This window comes from Astyanax mexicanus, chromosome 16 (genome assembly GCF_023375975.1).
Source record: "Astyanax mexicanus isolate ESR-SI-001 chromosome 16, AstMex3_surface, whole genome shotgun sequence".
Classification (NCBI taxonomy): Eukaryota; Metazoa; Chordata; class Actinopteri; order Characiformes; family Acestrorhamphidae; genus Astyanax; species Astyanax mexicanus.
In genome coordinates, this window is record NC_064423.1 from 12,780,737 (window position 1) to 12,798,643 (window position 17,907).

At 36.6% G+C, this 17,907-nt stretch overlaps 1 protein-coding gene across 1 annotated transcript; it reads right to left on the bottom strand.

Annotated features, from left to right (window-relative positions):
• Positions 1-4,601: 4,601 nt before the first annotated feature.
• LOC103031839 (ammonium transporter Rh type C 1) lies at positions 4,602-17,397 on the bottom strand. The gene is made up of 11 exons (XM_007252595.3): positions 17,117-17,397; positions 15,711-15,903; positions 14,047-14,197; positions 12,880-13,027; positions 11,322-11,488; positions 11,070-11,207; positions 10,823-10,959; positions 10,068-10,192; positions 8,982-9,055; positions 7,099-7,172; positions 4,602-5,451 (listed from the first exon to the last, which is right to left on the bottom strand). The coding sequence occupies exons 1-11, from the start codon at positions 17,328-17,330 to the stop codon at positions 5,412-5,414; spliced, it is 1,461 nt and encodes a 486-aa protein (XP_007252657.3). The 5' UTR covers positions 17,331-17,397; the 3' UTR covers positions 4,602-5,411.
• Between the last annotated feature and the right edge of the window lie 510 nt (positions 17,398-17,907).

Sequence of the window (17,907 nt, forward strand, 5' to 3'; positions counted from 1 at the left end):
CATTATTTGATCTTCTCATTATTTGAGCTTCCTCAAAGGTTGCCTTGGTGGCTTCACAGTGTGTTGATGTGGTTTATAAGAGTGCATTGCATGTTCTCAGATCTTCTACACAGTCTTTTTTGATGATGATCCTGCAATTTTGACCCATCACTGCCTCTTATTATCGTCTGTCTCAGCTTGAGAATGATTTTGAAGATATTTCCCAACAGAGATGAGATGTCATGATCAATCCAATCTGGTTCTCTGCAGAATCCACTGCGAGTAAAGTAAGCAAGTAAAATGAGTCTCTAACAACCCTAAGTAGTTACGTTTTGGTGCAGAATAACCAAGAACATCAACCTTTCCGAGTAAAAAGATCTATTAGCACAGATGTACCAATCATCCTGCGCCAATCAACCCCTCCAAGTGATATAATTATCAGGTCAGGAGGGGAAAGGCTGGTGAATAAAAGACACCACCTTTCTCCCACCCCCTACTCATAGCCCACCATTATACCACACCAACAACAGGCCAATTTGTCCACGAGGCCCCTTGTGCCCACACTCCCTGCCGAGTTATTTAGCTCCTCTCCTGCACTTCAATGGCAGGTACTGATTAGAGGGGCTGCAATCTCCCTCCCCTTCTCCTAAAAAAGAGAGGAGACAGAGAGAGAAAAAGAGAGAGAGAGAGAAAGGGAGGGGAAAAGAACTAGCCTCCTTCATCCAGGCAATCTTTAATCTGATTACAGGCTTTCTACAGCTTTTCAGACAAGACCAGCCTTGCAGGACAATGGCAGACCAAGTGGTTTTACACACAGCCTCTGAGCTATGTGATCCAAGTGTGGAAACTCGGGGAGCTCTCCCTCCGCTGGCAGTCCTTTTCAGGTTAGACTATAGCTGGGTCAGCCCACCTGCCTGCCTGCCTGCCCACTCCTCCTGCACGGGGTCAGGAAGAAGGAGGAGGGGGGGATTAACGAGGACATCTCTGTTACAGGGTCAGCTCACTCCTTTCCTCTTCAACCTGCCCTCCCCCTCCCCCTCCGATCCCCTGCAGACTTGTTTGATTAGGAAGAGCAGATCTAACCACGGCTCTTTCGCCCACGCACCGCTCGACCTGATGCTTCGCCGTCCTCCTCCAACCCATGGGAAAGTCATCAAAAAAATCTGCCCAAATGCCTCCCCGCCCACCGCACACCACCCACCCCCACCATCCCCCCGCTGTCCGTCTCATTTGTACCTTGTAATCCCCCCCAAAAAACTCAGCGAGCTGCTGCATATCCTCCCTGTCATGTTTTTTTCCCCCTTTCTTTTTTCTTCCCTCTTGTTTGACTTTCCTCCTGTGAGGCTTACAAATGGAGAATTCCTCAAAGAGCCGCTGCAGGACGCGCAAGGCTAAGCTAATGGATGTGAGCTTTGAATCCGTCTCCACAGAGAACGTAGAGCAGACGAGACTGGGAATTGACTGGGTCTGACCAAAAAGAAAAATCAAGAAAATTGGTTGTGAGAGCAAATTGTTTCATACACAGGAAGATATGTACAAAAATTCCATTTGATTTCAGAACATACACAATCAAAAACAATGTACTATCATAACAGAAGGGCGTCCTTTCATATAAAACCCAATTGTGTTAGATGTATGAGTATGAAGAGCCTTTTAAAGTGAAGGTTTAACTTATTGTTCATACAATTCTAAAAAGTTACTGCAGTTTTACATGGGTGTCAAACTGAACCATTTCATTTTTAAGAGTGTAGATCTTGGAGGAGCTGTAAAAGGAATGAAACGCAAGACTAAGAGATGTAATAGAGATGTAATAGAGGTGTAATAGAGGTGTATTTAAGGTGTAATTGCAGCCACCCAAAAATAAAAGGGCTTCAGAAATGTTTTTTGGAGGGTGGCACCATACACTCTTAACAATTGGGTTTTATCATAGGTTCTTTAACAAAGCCAATAGTTTAATATACACAACCACAATGACTCAAACATCCAGATTTGTAAAATGTTACTGGTTAACCCTTTACCAAACATGCTGTCATTCTTCCAAATTGTTTTTGAGCAATGCTGTAGAAGGACCAATAGTTACCATTATAGAAGGACAGCCTTCTATAAAACCTGATTGTAAAAGGTGTATGGATGTAAAGGACTTTTTAAAGTGAAGGTTTAACTGATTGTCTATTCATATGTGTCTGGGTGTCAAACAGAACCATTCCTGGCACATTTTTAAAAGCAGAAAGAGGGATAAAATAGAATAGAGGTGTAATCGAGGTGTAACAGAGATGTAATAGAGGTGTAATAGAGATGTAATTACTTCTACTTTAAAATAACAGGCTCCCAAAAGATTTTCAAAGGTTTCATATACAGCCAAAATGACTCGAAACACCTGAATGCTTAACTGGTTAACCCGCTTCCAAGCATTCTCTGCTTCTACCAAGGGTTCCTTGAGCCATAAAAAAAACTTTTGTCATTTGAATAAAGGTTGAATAAAGAAAATATTAAAATACACTTTAAACGTGTAAATAATGTTTGTTATTACTTAAGAGTCTGACTATAGTCTGGCAGTGGGACTATGGGTATTTTAAGTTCATTAAACGTCATGGGGATTGATCAGGAAACGACCCTATTGACCCTGCTTGACCTCTCAACGAGAAGTCCATTACCATAAGAATGGTGGAATACCAGCAGGTGACCAACAGGCTTCCTTTAACATATGACCAACATGTTGAGCAGAGAACGTTATCCTCTAGTGCACACGTCCACAGTTGATCCAAGATTTTAGAAGTTTAGAAGGTCTTTCTGTTAAAATATTATTTATTACATGTATAGCATTACACTGGTTGCTTATTTTAAGACATCCATGTCATTTACTTAACAGATTTTAGAGGAAAAAAAGGAGATGCATCAGGAAGAAAACCTGGTGGGTAGTCATTCTATACTCAAAATGGCAAAAGACACAGCTGGCACACAACCGACCTTCAATGTTGAATTGTGGTTGAAATATGACTAAAGTAATGTATGTTGTTAAATCAATATTTAATGTTCAATGGTTGTGCTAAGGTTGAAATTTTAACGTTGAATCAACATAATGTCCTCAACCTTCTGCCTTTTGAATCAGCATTTTACATTTCATCACCATATCATTTCAAAAAACACTCGGATGGAGGAAAGAAAAATGTTTTACTTTTATTTGCAGAAACTGCTTTTTAATTTAACATCATGTTCATGTTGTAATAGTTTTACTGTTTTAATGTTTTTGAGATCAGATGTTGAATCAGATTGGTAGTGGAGAGTAACTTAAGTTATACTCATCTTTACTACAGTGATGTAAGTTTATTGTTAACACTTTGTTAACCATAGGATTTTCTAATTTTAGTGAGCTTTGGTTTATTAAAGGTTGAACGAATGACGTATTCACTTTTCAAAAACAACATTTTATTCAGCAATGATTCAACCATGCTGCTTTTTTTTTTTGTTGGACACAACCAACAAATCTGTGTGGGGGCCACGGTCAACGTCAAGATATGTTTTTTAATGATACATTTTTTTTAAGATGCTTTTTGTTTCATGTTACTCTACAGGCCAGTGTTACAGTGTTTAATGAGGTTCTGCAAACAGTGGCTCTATCTTCTCTGAACGTAGACAGTGGAGCTCAAATTTAAGAAACAGATGCTATGCCATGGGCAGTCATTTTGCCACAATTATTTTTGATTGAAAATGTGTGGGATGCTATTGGATATGCTCGAATACTCTACCTCTACTGCAGAATATGCAGAAACTGCAGTGAAAATTCAAGACGTATGGGATGGATTATCGCAGGATGCCATTAAGAACCTTTACAACTCCATGCATGCATGCATGGTGTGGCTTAATAAATATGACCAAGAGTTTCCCATATCAGTCTACTCATTAAATCATAAATTATTCCTAGTAACCTTTCTTCTAATCCAACATTTCCTTCTGGGTGCAACAATTTTTTTAAATCATTCCTTGACGATGAGAGTATATAACCACATAATGAAGGAAAATACTTTTCCACTTCTATATCATCCGCTGCATGTCAATTCAAAGCATACCCATGAAAAATAAAGCCCCAGCAAACAGGGTGTGAGGGTTCAAGAGGGTTTTTTTTTATAAAGGCTGACCAGTGTGGCGTTGATCCGTTCCACCTTTGACCCGTACCGTGTCAGTGGAACTGGCTAAACAACAGTTTACAAGCTGCCCAGGGGCCGGACAGCTGTCTTAGGGGCCAAACAATAAGGTGACCTCTTTAAACACCACGCCGTTGTCCGACCCCTTTGAGTGATAAAGGGACAAAGAGGACATAATTGGGTCTAACTCACACCAGCTCGGCACGGTTCTTCTCAAATTAAAGGCTTCGGCTCCTTCATTATTGTAGTCCAGGGCATTATAAGCATATTTGTTGCATAAGCTACTAATCCAGAATGAGGCCATCCTTTTTAAGAGCTTCGCGTCTTTATTTCTATTAAGGCTTTATTGTTCGAATAATAGAGGCAATTGGTATTAGACTGGAAGAATGAATGGATAAACAAAGAGGAGAGCCTTAGAAAGTGTTGAATGGTTATTGAGGAAGTCATTGCAATAGGCTTGGTTGACATAGCTGATTCTGATTAAAAAAAAAAATAATTTTGTTTATTTATTTTGTTGCATCGTGCTTAATGTATGTGTTGGTGTTAGTGGGGAGTTAAGAAGTATGAGAAGCCTTTTTTTGCCACTTTAACATTGAAGCATGACTAATAAAATACTTTTTTTATTGTACCACACGTAAAAAGATTTGTTTAAAAAAAAGATATCTCCTTCAGTGTAAAACATAGACAAGACATGGTATGTGTACTATATATATATATATATATATATATATATATATATATATATATATATATTAGTCTAACACAATATTATCACAGAAAAGCAAATATAGATGAGCTATATAGACAAATATACGTATATGTTCATATACATTGATCATTTCTTCATCTCAAACCAGCCAATATTCACAGCTTCCCTAAATGTGACAGTTTATATCTTAGAGGAATGTTCTCAGCGCTGAACAAACTTCTATGTCTATCGATCTCACTGGTCAATACACATACACACTGATCACAAGTGATCAGCACACCACCAGCTGATCCCATAGAGTTTCCTTCTTTCTTCCTTGATCGTCAGAGATTCTTCATCACCTGGATTAATCAGTTTCATCTGGGGTGAAACAGACCTAGCATGTCATGAGGAATCGAAGCAACTGAAAGATCTATGGCAGTATATAACTATTATAATTAAAAGTTCATGTTAAGTGAATCTCAATGCGAGAAGACACTGGCAGTGTCCTGTGGCTTTTACTTCATGCCACATGAGAGCATTCAGCAGTGTGTGGATCATCAGATGGACATGAAGGCTGGCCATCCTCAGCTTGAGCTGCTTCATGACATCACTGACTCCATTGGAAAGTTGGGCTCTGCCCTGTAGGTAAAAAAATAACAAAGAAAGCAAATTGAACAGTTATCCATGAAGGACTGTGAAGGAACACATAAGGAATCATGTAGTAACTTGTAAAGTAAAGCATTAAACAAGCCAAAATACTCTGTGAAGCGTTTAGATGCTCTTATCTGGGGTGCTGTTAACTTGTGTAGGCTATAACTCTGGTGAACTTATCCCGTTTAACATAGGAAACTCTTGCTCTCCCATTTTAGGGTCGCTCCTGATGAGTGCTAGTTCCATCAGTCATCATTAATTTCTTCTTCCTTTTATTCTCTATGCTTAGTTGAGCAATTATTGCCATAATCTAGATTAGAACATTACTCAAATAGAGCTATTCACTGTGTACCAACTCTACCTCTTTACAACTTTACAACTGATGCTCTCAAACACATTAAGAGGCCAGAAATTCAAGTAATTAACTTTTGACAAGTTCAGCACAGCTGTTAACTGAAAGCTATTCTAGGTTCTACCTAATATAATTGACTTGAGAAAATCCAGACAAGATGTGCAAAGCTGTCATCGAAGCTAGAAGTGGCTAAATAATTCCACAAGTTTTCTTTCATAGTTTGGATGACTTTAGTATTAATCTACAGATTTGCAGAACTTTTTAAAAGAATGAAAAATAAACACTGAAATATTTATATTATTGGTAACAGCACCACACACAGCATAATGTGAAATGAGAGAGTTTAGCAGCTTTTTAAACTTTTGTTGGAGTAACTATTTCCATTTGATTTTGAATCATTGCTGTGAAGATTTGGTTGGATAATTTATGCCAGGATGTTGGATAATTATCACCCCAAGTCATCCCTTCAGTATTGGATGCATCACCATCATTTCAGAGAACACAATCCCACTGCTACTGCACAGTTGAGAGCTGGGTATGCAATGGGCAATCTGTGCAATCTGTGTAATATACAGTAGCTAAATACTTTAATTACAAGGGGAATTGAACATATACAGCTCTGGAAAAAATAAGAGACCACTTAAAATGATGAGTATCTTTGATTTTACCAAATAAAAAACCTCTGGAATATAATCAAGAGGAAGATGGATGATCACAAGCCATCAAACCAAGACGAACTGCTTGACGTTTAGCACCAGGAGTTGCATAAAGTTATCCAAAAGCAGTGTGTAAGACTGATTTCTGAACTTTTAAAACTTTATGAATATGAACTTGTTTTCTTCCCATTGTTTGAGGTCTGAAAGCTCTGCATCTTTTTTTTGTTTGTTTATTTCAGCCATTTCTCATTTTCTGCAAATTAATGCTCTAAATGACAATATTTTTATTTGTAATTTGGGAGAAATGTTGTCTGTAGTTTATAGAATAAAACAACTAAAACATTTAATTCCACTCAAATATATACCTAGAAATAGTGAAATCACATATTTTTCTCAGAGCTGTATTATATATAAGAATGAAAAAAGAGCATTGCATTTTTAAGTTGAGATAAATCACTTGGTTGTTTACTGCCACCATGTGGCAGTGGTGCTGTTTTTCTAAACATGTTAAATAGCTCTGCTCTTGCTTTATAACTTTGCCTATATCGTTTTTCATTTAGAAAACGTGAATTATTAAAACATATGTAAAAACTAGTTATAAAATGTATTACAAAATATGCCACTTACCCATCAGAGTGTTTGCCAGCAGAGTGGTGGTTATAGTGATGAATAGGAGAAATGCTCTCCATATCCTCAGGCAGCTGCAAAGAAAAAATAAAAACAAGAAAAACAAGTTTTAGTATCTAATTAAAAAATAGCCCATGCATTTATATATATATCGCTGCTGTCGAAAGGAAATCATGTATCTTCATCATTTAAACCCTGTAGCCGCTCTGTACACTGTGCATATAATTCTGAATGAACAGACCAATAGAAATGCACTTAAATTACCAGGATATTTTTTTATTTTACCTTGACTTCTGTTTACATATTAGAATATTTTTGCCCCACTTTGCAAACGCATGTTTTATTTTTTTAATGGACAGTGTTTTAATATTGTGGCAAAATTTCAAAATGAAATAAAATCATTTTACATTCATTTCTACTTAAAAGGTGAAACTGTTGCCTCATTATCTTATAAATGTACAATTTTGGAGATTTTTTTAGTTTTATGTGTGTGTGTTTGTGTGTGTGTGTATACAAATACACAACATATTTGTACATTTATCTAATTTTCAATAATCAAGTACATGTACGTAAACTACATACATTTACAATCAGTGCTGTGCAAATACATTCATACGAAATACAAAAATACAAAATGTGTGTTTGTATATCACTGTATTCATTAAACTGTCCAAACCTCTCCTCATTAACACATGCTTTAGACAATCAGTGATTTACAGTAAAAACTCTCTTGCTGTTGAGCTAAAATTAAAATAAAAAATCAGATAAGGAGCCTAAATATACACTCTATATTCATATAAAAAACATTCTTTTAGGAAAACGTACTTGAAAACATAGTAAAAAAAATAAAATATTCTTAAAAAGCTATTATGTTTATTATTTGTGGATTAATTGATAATAATTAGCTTAGAAACATCTTGCACATCATCAATTAGTATTAATTAGTAAGCAAACACAAATGAAAAGGTTTACAGGGACTTGCTAAATATATTTAGCTATATGCAGTATGCTGGCAAAACATTTCTCTGTCAGTTAGTATTAAACCTTTTAGCTTCAGCAGATACACTATGTGTTAAAGTATATTTATTTACCACCAATCAGAATCAGGTCTTTGTTTAGCCAGACTTTTCATTTTATCCCGTTTATTTGGATATTTTTTTTACTTTATATGTTTGTTTAGGTTTGTGTCCTTTTATTAATGAACTATTAACACTAATAAACACAAACAATGAGAGATTTTGCAAAGAGCATTTGTTATATACACTAATGCAAAAAAAAAAACAAAAACAATATTTTTAGAGCTTAGAATATAAATGTAGGCTGATCACATGACTTTTGGTGTCTGATTAAATCTCCTGTCAGGGTTAAACTGTAACACATTATTATGAGATCTTTGCTGGAGCAGACAGACAGAAACATGGAGAAAACACAGTTTGATCAGGAACCAGCAAACATCTGAACTTTAACAGGATATGGAGGGAAGTGGACTTACTCTTTGGAAAGCAACAGACCTCTTTTGCACCCTTTTATTAATATGTTATTTATAAGTTATTACTGATGATTTTAAGGTGACCTAATCAATAATCAGTAATGAATAAAATGAAATTCTTCATAAGGCTTAAGAAAGGAAGGCTTATTATAAAATTGGACAAATAATTGTACAAAAAAAACGTTCTACGCTCTTAGAAATTAAAAGTGCATCAACTGGTCCATTGCTCCAACTACCCCTTAAAGAACTGATTGCAGCTCCTTTATTCTTTATTCTTAGGAGGGTTTTACATAAAAGTGTAATTCTCAGACTGGGATTTGTAAAGGTATCCTATAGCACCCTCTTGTGGTGAAATAAATCAGCACACCCACACTGCTCTTTCTCTCTATCTCACCTCCCAGTATGTTTCATCATCAAAGCAGTTCTCATCCTCAGGATCTCCCCAGATTGGCAGCTTCAGGATACCACCTAAACAAACATCCAACTTCCATTAATCCGACTCTGTGTATTAATAACTTTGTATTTGATTAAACTGCAAATATCATATAGGTGCATCTAAAAAAAAATAGTCATTGAAAAATAACTTTATTTTAGTTATTCAGTTTAAAATATGAAGCTTGTATATTATATAGATGTATTAAACACAGAGTGATCTATTTTAAGCGTTTATTTCTTTTATTGTTGTTGATTATGGCTTGCAGCTAATGAAAACCCAAAAATCAGTGTCTTAGAAAATTAGAATATTATTTAAGACCAATTGGTGCTTTTGGCAGTGTGGGCAGTGTGCCAAGTCCTGCTGGAAAATGAAATCTGTATCTCCATTAAAGTCCTCAGCAGAGGGAAGCATGAAGTGCTGTAAGATTTTCTGGGAAAACTGTGCACTGACTTTAGACTTGATATAACAAAGTAAACCAACACTAGCAGATCACATGACTCTCCAAGTCCAAACCATCACCGATCATCAGAAAATTTTGCATTTCATTTGGAAATCAAGAGATCAGAGTCTGGAGGAAGAGTGGAGAGACTCATAGTCCAAACTGCTGGAGGTCTAGTGTGAAGTTTCCACAATCAGTGATGGCTTGGAGAGACATGTTATCTGCTGGTGTTTATCCACTGTGTTATATCAAGTCTAAAGTCAGTGCAGTGTTTTCACACAAAATCTTACATCACTTCATGCTTCCCTCTGCTGACAACTTTTATGGAGATGCGGATTTTGTTTTCCAGCAGGACCTGGCACACTGCCCACACTGCCAAAAGTACCTATTTTTAGAGACACTGATTTTTAAGTTTTCTTTGGCTGAAAGCCATAATCATCAACAATAAAGGAAATAAAAAAACACTTTTACACACTCTGTGTGTAATACATCTATATAATGTATGAGTTTCACGTTTTAAACTGAATCACTAAAATAAAGTAACTTTTCAATGATATTCTAGGCTTTTTAAGATGCGCTAGTATTAGCAGCACCAGAGCACTCACCAACCAGAGCTCCACCTCCGAGTCCGAACAGCAGAGCAACACAGAGTCCAGCTGCCTGATGAGCTCCCTGTTTGTTCACTGTTCTGTTTGCAAATTCACCTACAAAGTTGAAGGTGTTCACCAATCTGGCAACAGAAGAAGTATTTTAGACAGTTGGACCTTAAGGCATTCATTTTCGAATAAATCTAAACCTTTTAACAGGTTTGAGCTGCCAATTTTAACAAAACCTAAAAGCCTAAAACAAAAAAAGTGTTTTTGACCAACAAAAAATAACAGCAATTATGTTCCATAAAATTAACCAGCGCTCTTTACGCTGCTGATGTTTGTTTTATTTAGTAAGATAATGCAGCAGGATGATAATCAGACACTGTTTAAACTGGAATGAGAGAGAATAGCTGTGGTGTTGTTGGCTGGTTTGTGTGTTTATTCTTTTAGTGGTAAGGTGCTAGACTAGTACTGTCTGTCTGGGTATCAGCTAATTAATGTTATCTAATAGAGTTATCTAAATAGAGTTATCTAAATAGAGTTTCTTCATAGATCATCTTCATCATTATCTGCTGACAAGATTTAAATTATCCTATTTCTTCTGATATGAAAATTTCATTTACGGTGTTTTTTTAGGCAGGACTTTGTGGCTGGGTTTGTTGGGTGCTAGGCTCCCCTAAACCTCTGATTCTAGAGACGCCTCTGTTGTCTACAACTGATCGCCTGGGTCTAAATGTTCCAGTCCACCACTGTGTCTCAACCATCCTCACCCTTCATGTCCGTATACAGACTCGCTTGCGGTGGCGGCCGTGATGGCGCCCACGACTCCTCCAAGAAAGCCTGGCATAGCGTGCAGGTTGTGGATCCCACAGGTGTCCTGGATCTTTAAATGCTTCTCCATTAAAGGCTGGAAGGTGCAGCAATTGATAATTGATACATTGGTACTAGAATTTCTCACGGTGCATGAGAAATTGAAAATCAAATGCAGTTTTTCATTTACAGTAATATAACACTCACAGACAACACCAGATAGCCGAAGGTAGATAAGATCCCGCAGCAGAAGCCGACGATGAGTGAGCCGTAGGGCGTGATCATAAATTCAGCCGCTGTACCCATGGCTACGCCTCCAGCCAGGGTGGCATTCTGGACGTGGACCTAAACCGCAGAAGCATTCCTTTCATAAGACTTGGCAGCGGAAAGACAATTACTCATCGTTGCATAACTCAGTAGTGAAACATTCAAGCATAACTAAAAAAAAAAAAAAAATACCATGTCCAACTTGCCACCCTTTTTCGAGAGGCTGGAGATGGCGAAGGTGGTGAGAACGCTGGCAGCCAGGCACAGGTAGGTGTTGAGGGCTGCTCGGTGTTGGCCGTCTCCATGGTTGGCGATGGCAGAATTGAAACTGGGCCAGAACATCCAGAGGAAGAGAGTTCCTGAGAATGGCAAAGGTTTTAAGTTAGTAAATGCTGTTTAGTATAAGCCTGTGCCTGTGAAATAAAAGTATTACCACCCATTACCATAGTGGACATACCATAAACCCATAATCTGTTTTAACTCAAATGAATTAAGTCTGTTTTTCATAAAATGGGATTTTTCTAAACAATACTCAACTATTTTGAGTTAGTTAAACATTTGTGGGCACATATACTGTACATTCAAACTGAGATCTTTGAGTTGAACCAAATTGTAATAACTGAGTTTTGTCTGTTGCCATTGGCAGCTTCTTTTCTATTGGCTTCTGGCACAATCTATTTGCATACTGGGTGTATCCCCCATTTTCTGAAACTCACCATCAGTGTGTAATGATTCCTCCCAGGCTACCTTAAGTAAACTTGTGAATCATATATTATAATTAACTGTGTGACCTCTGTGTTGTAGGCTATAAGAACAAGCATCATTTTTCTGAGCTGCAGTAACTCTGTGTTGGCTGTTCTCTGTTAATGATTTTGAGAAATGGCTACTAATGTAAGCTTGTTTTGTCTACTGCATCTCATAAAGAGTTCACGTTAATTTCGCTTAACTTAGATTTTTAGTGGTGGCCCTTTAATTTAGAATTTTTAGCTATAAAAACCACTACAGTATGCAAAAGTTGAGTAAAAAAAACTTAATGTAATTATTGCAATAAACTTAAACAAGTAAGATAGACCGGTTGTGCAATAGTTACTTTAACTTAAAAAAAAAAGTTTAGTTTTGGGTACACCATATTTTAAGTGTCAAGTAATTGTGGTTTGTTTGTTGAACTTAAAGATGAACATTTGTTCAACTCCATACAGAATTATGAACTACTAAACAAACAATAGTGTAGTGGGTGGTAGGCTAATGAGTATGACTGTCATGGTCTGGCTAGAACAAAAAATATTCAATTGCATCATAAACTATAGTAACATATTTGCCTTAACTAACTTTATTAAGTTTCTTGTTAAAATTTGGACAGAATCAATAATCTGTGTTGGAAAAATTTACAAATTGAAGTTGAACTCCAGTCCAAATCAACTACTTTGCACATGCTCAGTTTGACTCTTTAGTTGAACAGGGTCTGCTGAGCAATTCTGCAGTGTGCTGCCTTTTTTCTTTTCTTTTTTATTCATTTATTTTTCTCTCTTTTTCCCTTTATATATAATGAGAATAATGTTTTCCATGTTGTATGCATGCACAAAATGATCGTTCTCCAGTCACCTGTTGCACTTAACTGCACATAACTGATGCACTCTTGTACTAAAAAATTCTACCATTCATTTATGAGTATGGTGTCATGGATGTTTGAGTATACTCAACATTAACAGATGTATCTATACTACTACGTTTTCAGACTTCTGTAACTTACCGATCATAGCAAAGAGGTCAGAGTGATAGACGGAACCTTGAAAACGTTTACTCTGGTGCAAATATGGTCGATAGAGAATCCATGATATGACCAGACCATAATAACCTCCAAAAGTGTGAATGGTCATGGATCCACCAGCATCTTTGGCCTGTGTGAAGACAAGCTTAGTTAGTGCTAGTTAGTTAATGTAATGTAATGGAATGAAATAATTATTTATCAATAATTATTAGAATTATTTCTATAAGTGGAAATCCTGATACTTATATAGAACCTTTCTAGAACCCAAGAACATTGTACAATCAGCACTCACACAGTCCTTTACACTTAGCACTCAACCATAACACACACACCAGGTGAAATGCCTGTGCTGACCAGGATTAAACTAGAATGATGTGCTAAGATAGCAAGGCCAATCATAGTGAAAGTGGAGCAATCAAACTCGGCACATCAAAGTGACCAGTTTACTTGGTTAACATGTTTTTGCACTGTGAGAGGAAATACAGCTCTGGAAAAAAAATTAGTTTCTGAATCAGTTGATATTTATAGGTATATGTTTGAGTAAAATGAACACTGTTGAACATTTGTTTTTTTATTCTATAAACAACAGACAATATTTCTCCCAAATTCCAAGTAAAAATATTGCCATTTAGAGCATTTATTTGCAGAAAATGAGAAATGGCTCAAATAACAAAAAAGATGCAGAGCTTTCAGACCTCAAATAATGCAAAGAGAATAAGTTTATATTCATAAAGATTTAAGTTCAGAAATCAATATTTGGTGGAATAACAGTTTTCATGCATCTTGGCATGTTCTCCTCCACCAGTCTTACACACTGCTTTGGATAACTTTATGCCGCTCTTGGTGCAAAAATCCAAGCAGTTCAGCTTGGTTTGATGGCTTGTGATCATCCATCTTCCTCTTGATTATATTCCAGAGTTTTTTTATTTGGTAAAATCATAGAAACATATAATTTTTAAGTGGTCTCTTATTTTTTTCCAGAGCTGTATGTCTCAGTGGAAACACAGTAACAGGGAGAACTTTACCCAGATAGGGACTTGAATCCAAGACCCCAGTGCTGAAAGGCAAACATGCTAACAACCAAGCTACTGTGCAGCCAATAGGAATGGTAGCAGAATGGTAGGAGTAGGTCTACATTACAGAACTTACATGAATGAGGTTGAGGATGATGTACTCTTCCACTGCAAACAAGGTAACGCCAAACAACGTCATCACCATCAGCTGCACAGGACTGACTTTTCCCAGGCACGCACCGTACGCTATTAGGCACCCAGCCACACAGAAGTCAGCATTGATCATACTGGAGAAAGAGCAATTCTTATTAAATAAGAACAATCAAATTCAGCAGAAGTCGTTGAACTGGATCACATTACGCAAATGATCTGAATGTCTCTGCCCAAGAGTAATGAAAAGAATGAAACACACACAATGAAGTGAAAATGTTTTTGCCTGTTTGCCCGTTTCTTTGCATGTTAGTCACTCTTAAATGTTTCAGATCATCAAACAAATTTTAATATTAGGCAAAAACAACACAAGTAAAGAAAAAATGCATTTGTTAAGGTTTTTTATTATAAAGGGCCAAAAAAATCTACATGGCCCTGTGTGAAAAAGTGTTTGCAACCCCCCAGTTAAAACATAACTTAATTGTGATATATCACAGTTCAATTTCCAGAGCCACACCCAGGCCTAAATACTGCCACACCTGTTCTCAAACAAGTCTAGAAAAGGTTATGAAGCCATTTCTAAAGTTTTGAGAACATCCAAAGAACTGCAGGCCTTACTTGTCTCAGTTAAAGTCAGTGTTCATGACTCCACTATCACAAGGAGACTGGGTAAAAATGGCCTACATGGCAGAGTGCCAAGATGATGAAGATGACAACCACTGCTGAGTGAAAAGAACATTAAGGCTCATCTCAATTTTTCCAGAAAACCTCTTAATGATCCCCAAGACTTTTGGGAAAATACTTTGTTGAATGATGATAGAAAAGTTAAACTAAAAGTTTTAGAAGGTGTGTCTCCCAATACATCTTGCATAAATCTAACAACGCATTTCAGAAAATGAACATTATACCAATAGTAAAACATGGCGGTGGTAGTGTGATTGTCTGGGGTTGTTTTGATGCTTCAGGACCTGAAAAACTTGCTGTGATAAATGGAACCATGAATTTCACTGCCTACCAAAAGATCCTGAAGGAGAATGTCTGACCATCTGTTTGTGACCTCAAGTTAAAACCAACTTGGGTTCTGCAGCAGGACAATGATCCAAAACACACCAGCAAGTCTAAATGGCTGAAGAAAAACAAAGTGAAGACTTTGGAGTGCCCTAGTCAAAGTCCTGACCTGGAAGTTTATGCTTGAAAACCCTCCAAAGTGAGGGAGTTACAATAATTATGTAAAGATGAGGCTAAAAAAATCCCTCCATGGCACTCTCTCATTGCAAGTTACCGCAAATGCTTGATTACACTTGTTGCTACTTAGGGTGGCCAAACCAGTTATTATGTTTAGTGGCAAACACTTTTTCACACAGGGCCATGTAGGTTTGGATTTTTTCTCCTTTTATAATAAAAACCTTCATTTAAAAAACTGCATTTTTAGATTTACTTCTGTTGTATTTGACTAATATTTAAAACGTTTGATGATCTGGAACAGTTAAGACTCTCAGAAACGCAAAAAAAATTAAGAAATGACAAGGGGCACTGTAGTATGTGACAATGTGTCAATAAATGCTAAATGTCACAGTAGATCTTTCAGATTCCTAAGCCTACTGTTAACTGTATCTACTGCTAGTTGGATCTTAATCATAAGAGCCTCACTTTTCCACTCCGATTTTGATGGTTCCATCAACTGGGTCCAGTGAGTGGAACCAGCCCTGCATCAGAAGAGCCCACTGAATACCGAAGGCAGCGATGAGGAAGTTGAAGCCCACGCCGCCAAAGCTGTAGCGCTTCAGGAAGGTCATGAGGAAGCCAAAACCAACAAAGATCATTACATGAACATCCTGGAAACCTGTTCAACAAGAGGTGGAAATCAAAAGGGGAATTACTGTAAATCAGGTGCACTGGGAATTTTATGTAAACAATTTCACTACCTGAACTTTTCCAGACATTTAAGAAAGAAAATATGTCTTAAAGAACACTTATAAAAAAACACTTACACTAAAATGTATTTAAAATTCCAAAATGCAATTTAACTTTCTAAAAGACTTCTTTGAGCATTTTTGGTTTTAAAAATAAGTATTTTTGTAGAGAGAGGTGGAGAAAAAGAAAGAGGTGTATTTGTTAAGAATTGTGTGAAGGTTTAAAATAGTCAATGTAAAGATTCTTCACTTATAAGATTTCACATAATTTTTAAATGATATATGCTGTCTGTGGAATAAACCAAAACACCACATGTGTTAACCACTGTTTAAAGTGTAACACAATTATTTTTTTATTCACTTCCATCACATTAATGACCTAAAATAACCTGAAAAGAAGCTGAACAGAAAATATTATGACAGTCACATTAATGAAATCTTGGAAAAAATGTTCCATGCAAGTTAATGTTAAAAAATTTTTCTATTTCTATTCATATCCGTTCTGAGGCAATGTGAAGAAGACCACAAAAAATGACATATATGTAAAACTGCCACTTAAAAAAAAAGAATAAAAAATGTAAATTGTTGCCAACCTGCAATAACAGATTTGAAAAAAAAAAAAAAAAATAGGTATACGATACAAAAGTCTTTCTTTAAAGCCAATCGCTGTTCAAATCTTACAAGCAAAGTTTTTTTTGTAGCTTGTTTGTAAAAATACTACTTAATATTGCAACAGAAAAACTAAAAAATATTTATTTGTTTAAACCAGTGACTTTGTTTAAACCAGTGAAAATTATTACATATGCAATAGGTTAATTTATAATAATTACTTTTTTTTATTTAATGAACAAATAAACATTTAAAAGCCAGACATTCATTTACTAAGACTTCTGCACAGTACTAAATAAAATAATAAACTTCTGAGGAACATTTAACAAAGTAAAACAAATTTTGTTCCTTATGTTTTAATCTGTTTTTTTTCTAGGTTAAAAGGCTAACCTAGAATTTAACTGCCTTATTTTTTTTAATTGTCATCGAGCATAAATTACTTTAAAAATACCCCAAAACACACATTTCATATTACCAAAAATATATCGCTATCACCACAATCTGTGTAATCAATACAGTAATTTGTATACTCACTGGGATATCTGTAATAGAAGTCGTTCTCCACATGACTTGTAATATTTTTCTGACGCATATGTTCTCCCCAGTGGGCATCAGTCTCATCATTATAGCGAACAAAGACCCCGAACAGGATGATCATGGCAGTCTGCCACACAATGCAGACGGCCGGCAGACTGATCCGGATATCGGTGCTTTTGGGACGGCTGGAGGAGGTCTGGCAGTTCCCCATCCTGGCTGGAGGTGAGAACCAATCTACAGATCTTCAGACACCTTCTAACAGAACTCACTATCACTAATTACAGGCTCTGACTGCAGAGGTATTTGTATAGGATGGGTTAGAGGTGTGTCACACCTGGACAGGTGAAGAGAAACTCCTCCAACACCTGACAGAAACACCTGTCAGGATAAGCCACACATAGATTTAGATGAATGTCCAAATTTACATAATGAAAAATACACCAAATTATATGCACATGTTACTAATTGTACTTTTATCTCATAATTTTAAAGCATTCTATCATTTTCCATAATGTTCCAACATTTCTAATATTTTTGAAGCCTTTGTGAAGCTTTATAACACTGTTGTTTTTTCTCACAGCAACACTTCAAAAACATGTTGGCACAGAGGATACCAGGCAAGGTATTATCAGGTGTTATTTCATCCCGTTCTTCCTGCAAACACGTCTTAAGGGATGCAGCAGTGCAAGGTCGTTGTCGCCTTTTTCATTTCAAAATTCTCCACACATTCTTTTCTGGGGACAGGTCAGAACTGCAGACAGGCCAATGGAGCATGCGTACCCTCTTCT

What these genes read in the sequence shown, in the direction of transcription:
- LOC103031839 (XM_007252595.3), bottom strand. Translation starts at nt 17,330, where the DNA reads ATGGGGAACTGCCAGACCTCCTCCAGCCGTCCCAAAAGCACCGATATC. An exon ending in TCATCCTCAACCTCATTCAT is followed by an intron (nt 13,028 to 14,046) that starts GTAAGTTCTGTA and finishes GTCTTCACACAG; the next exon opens with GCCAAAGATGCTGGTGGATC. An exon ending in CGGAGGTGGAGCTCTGGTTG is followed by an intron (nt 9,056 to 10,067) that starts GTGAGTGCTCTG and finishes ATGTTTGTTTAG; the next exon opens with GTGGTATCCTGAAGCTGCCA.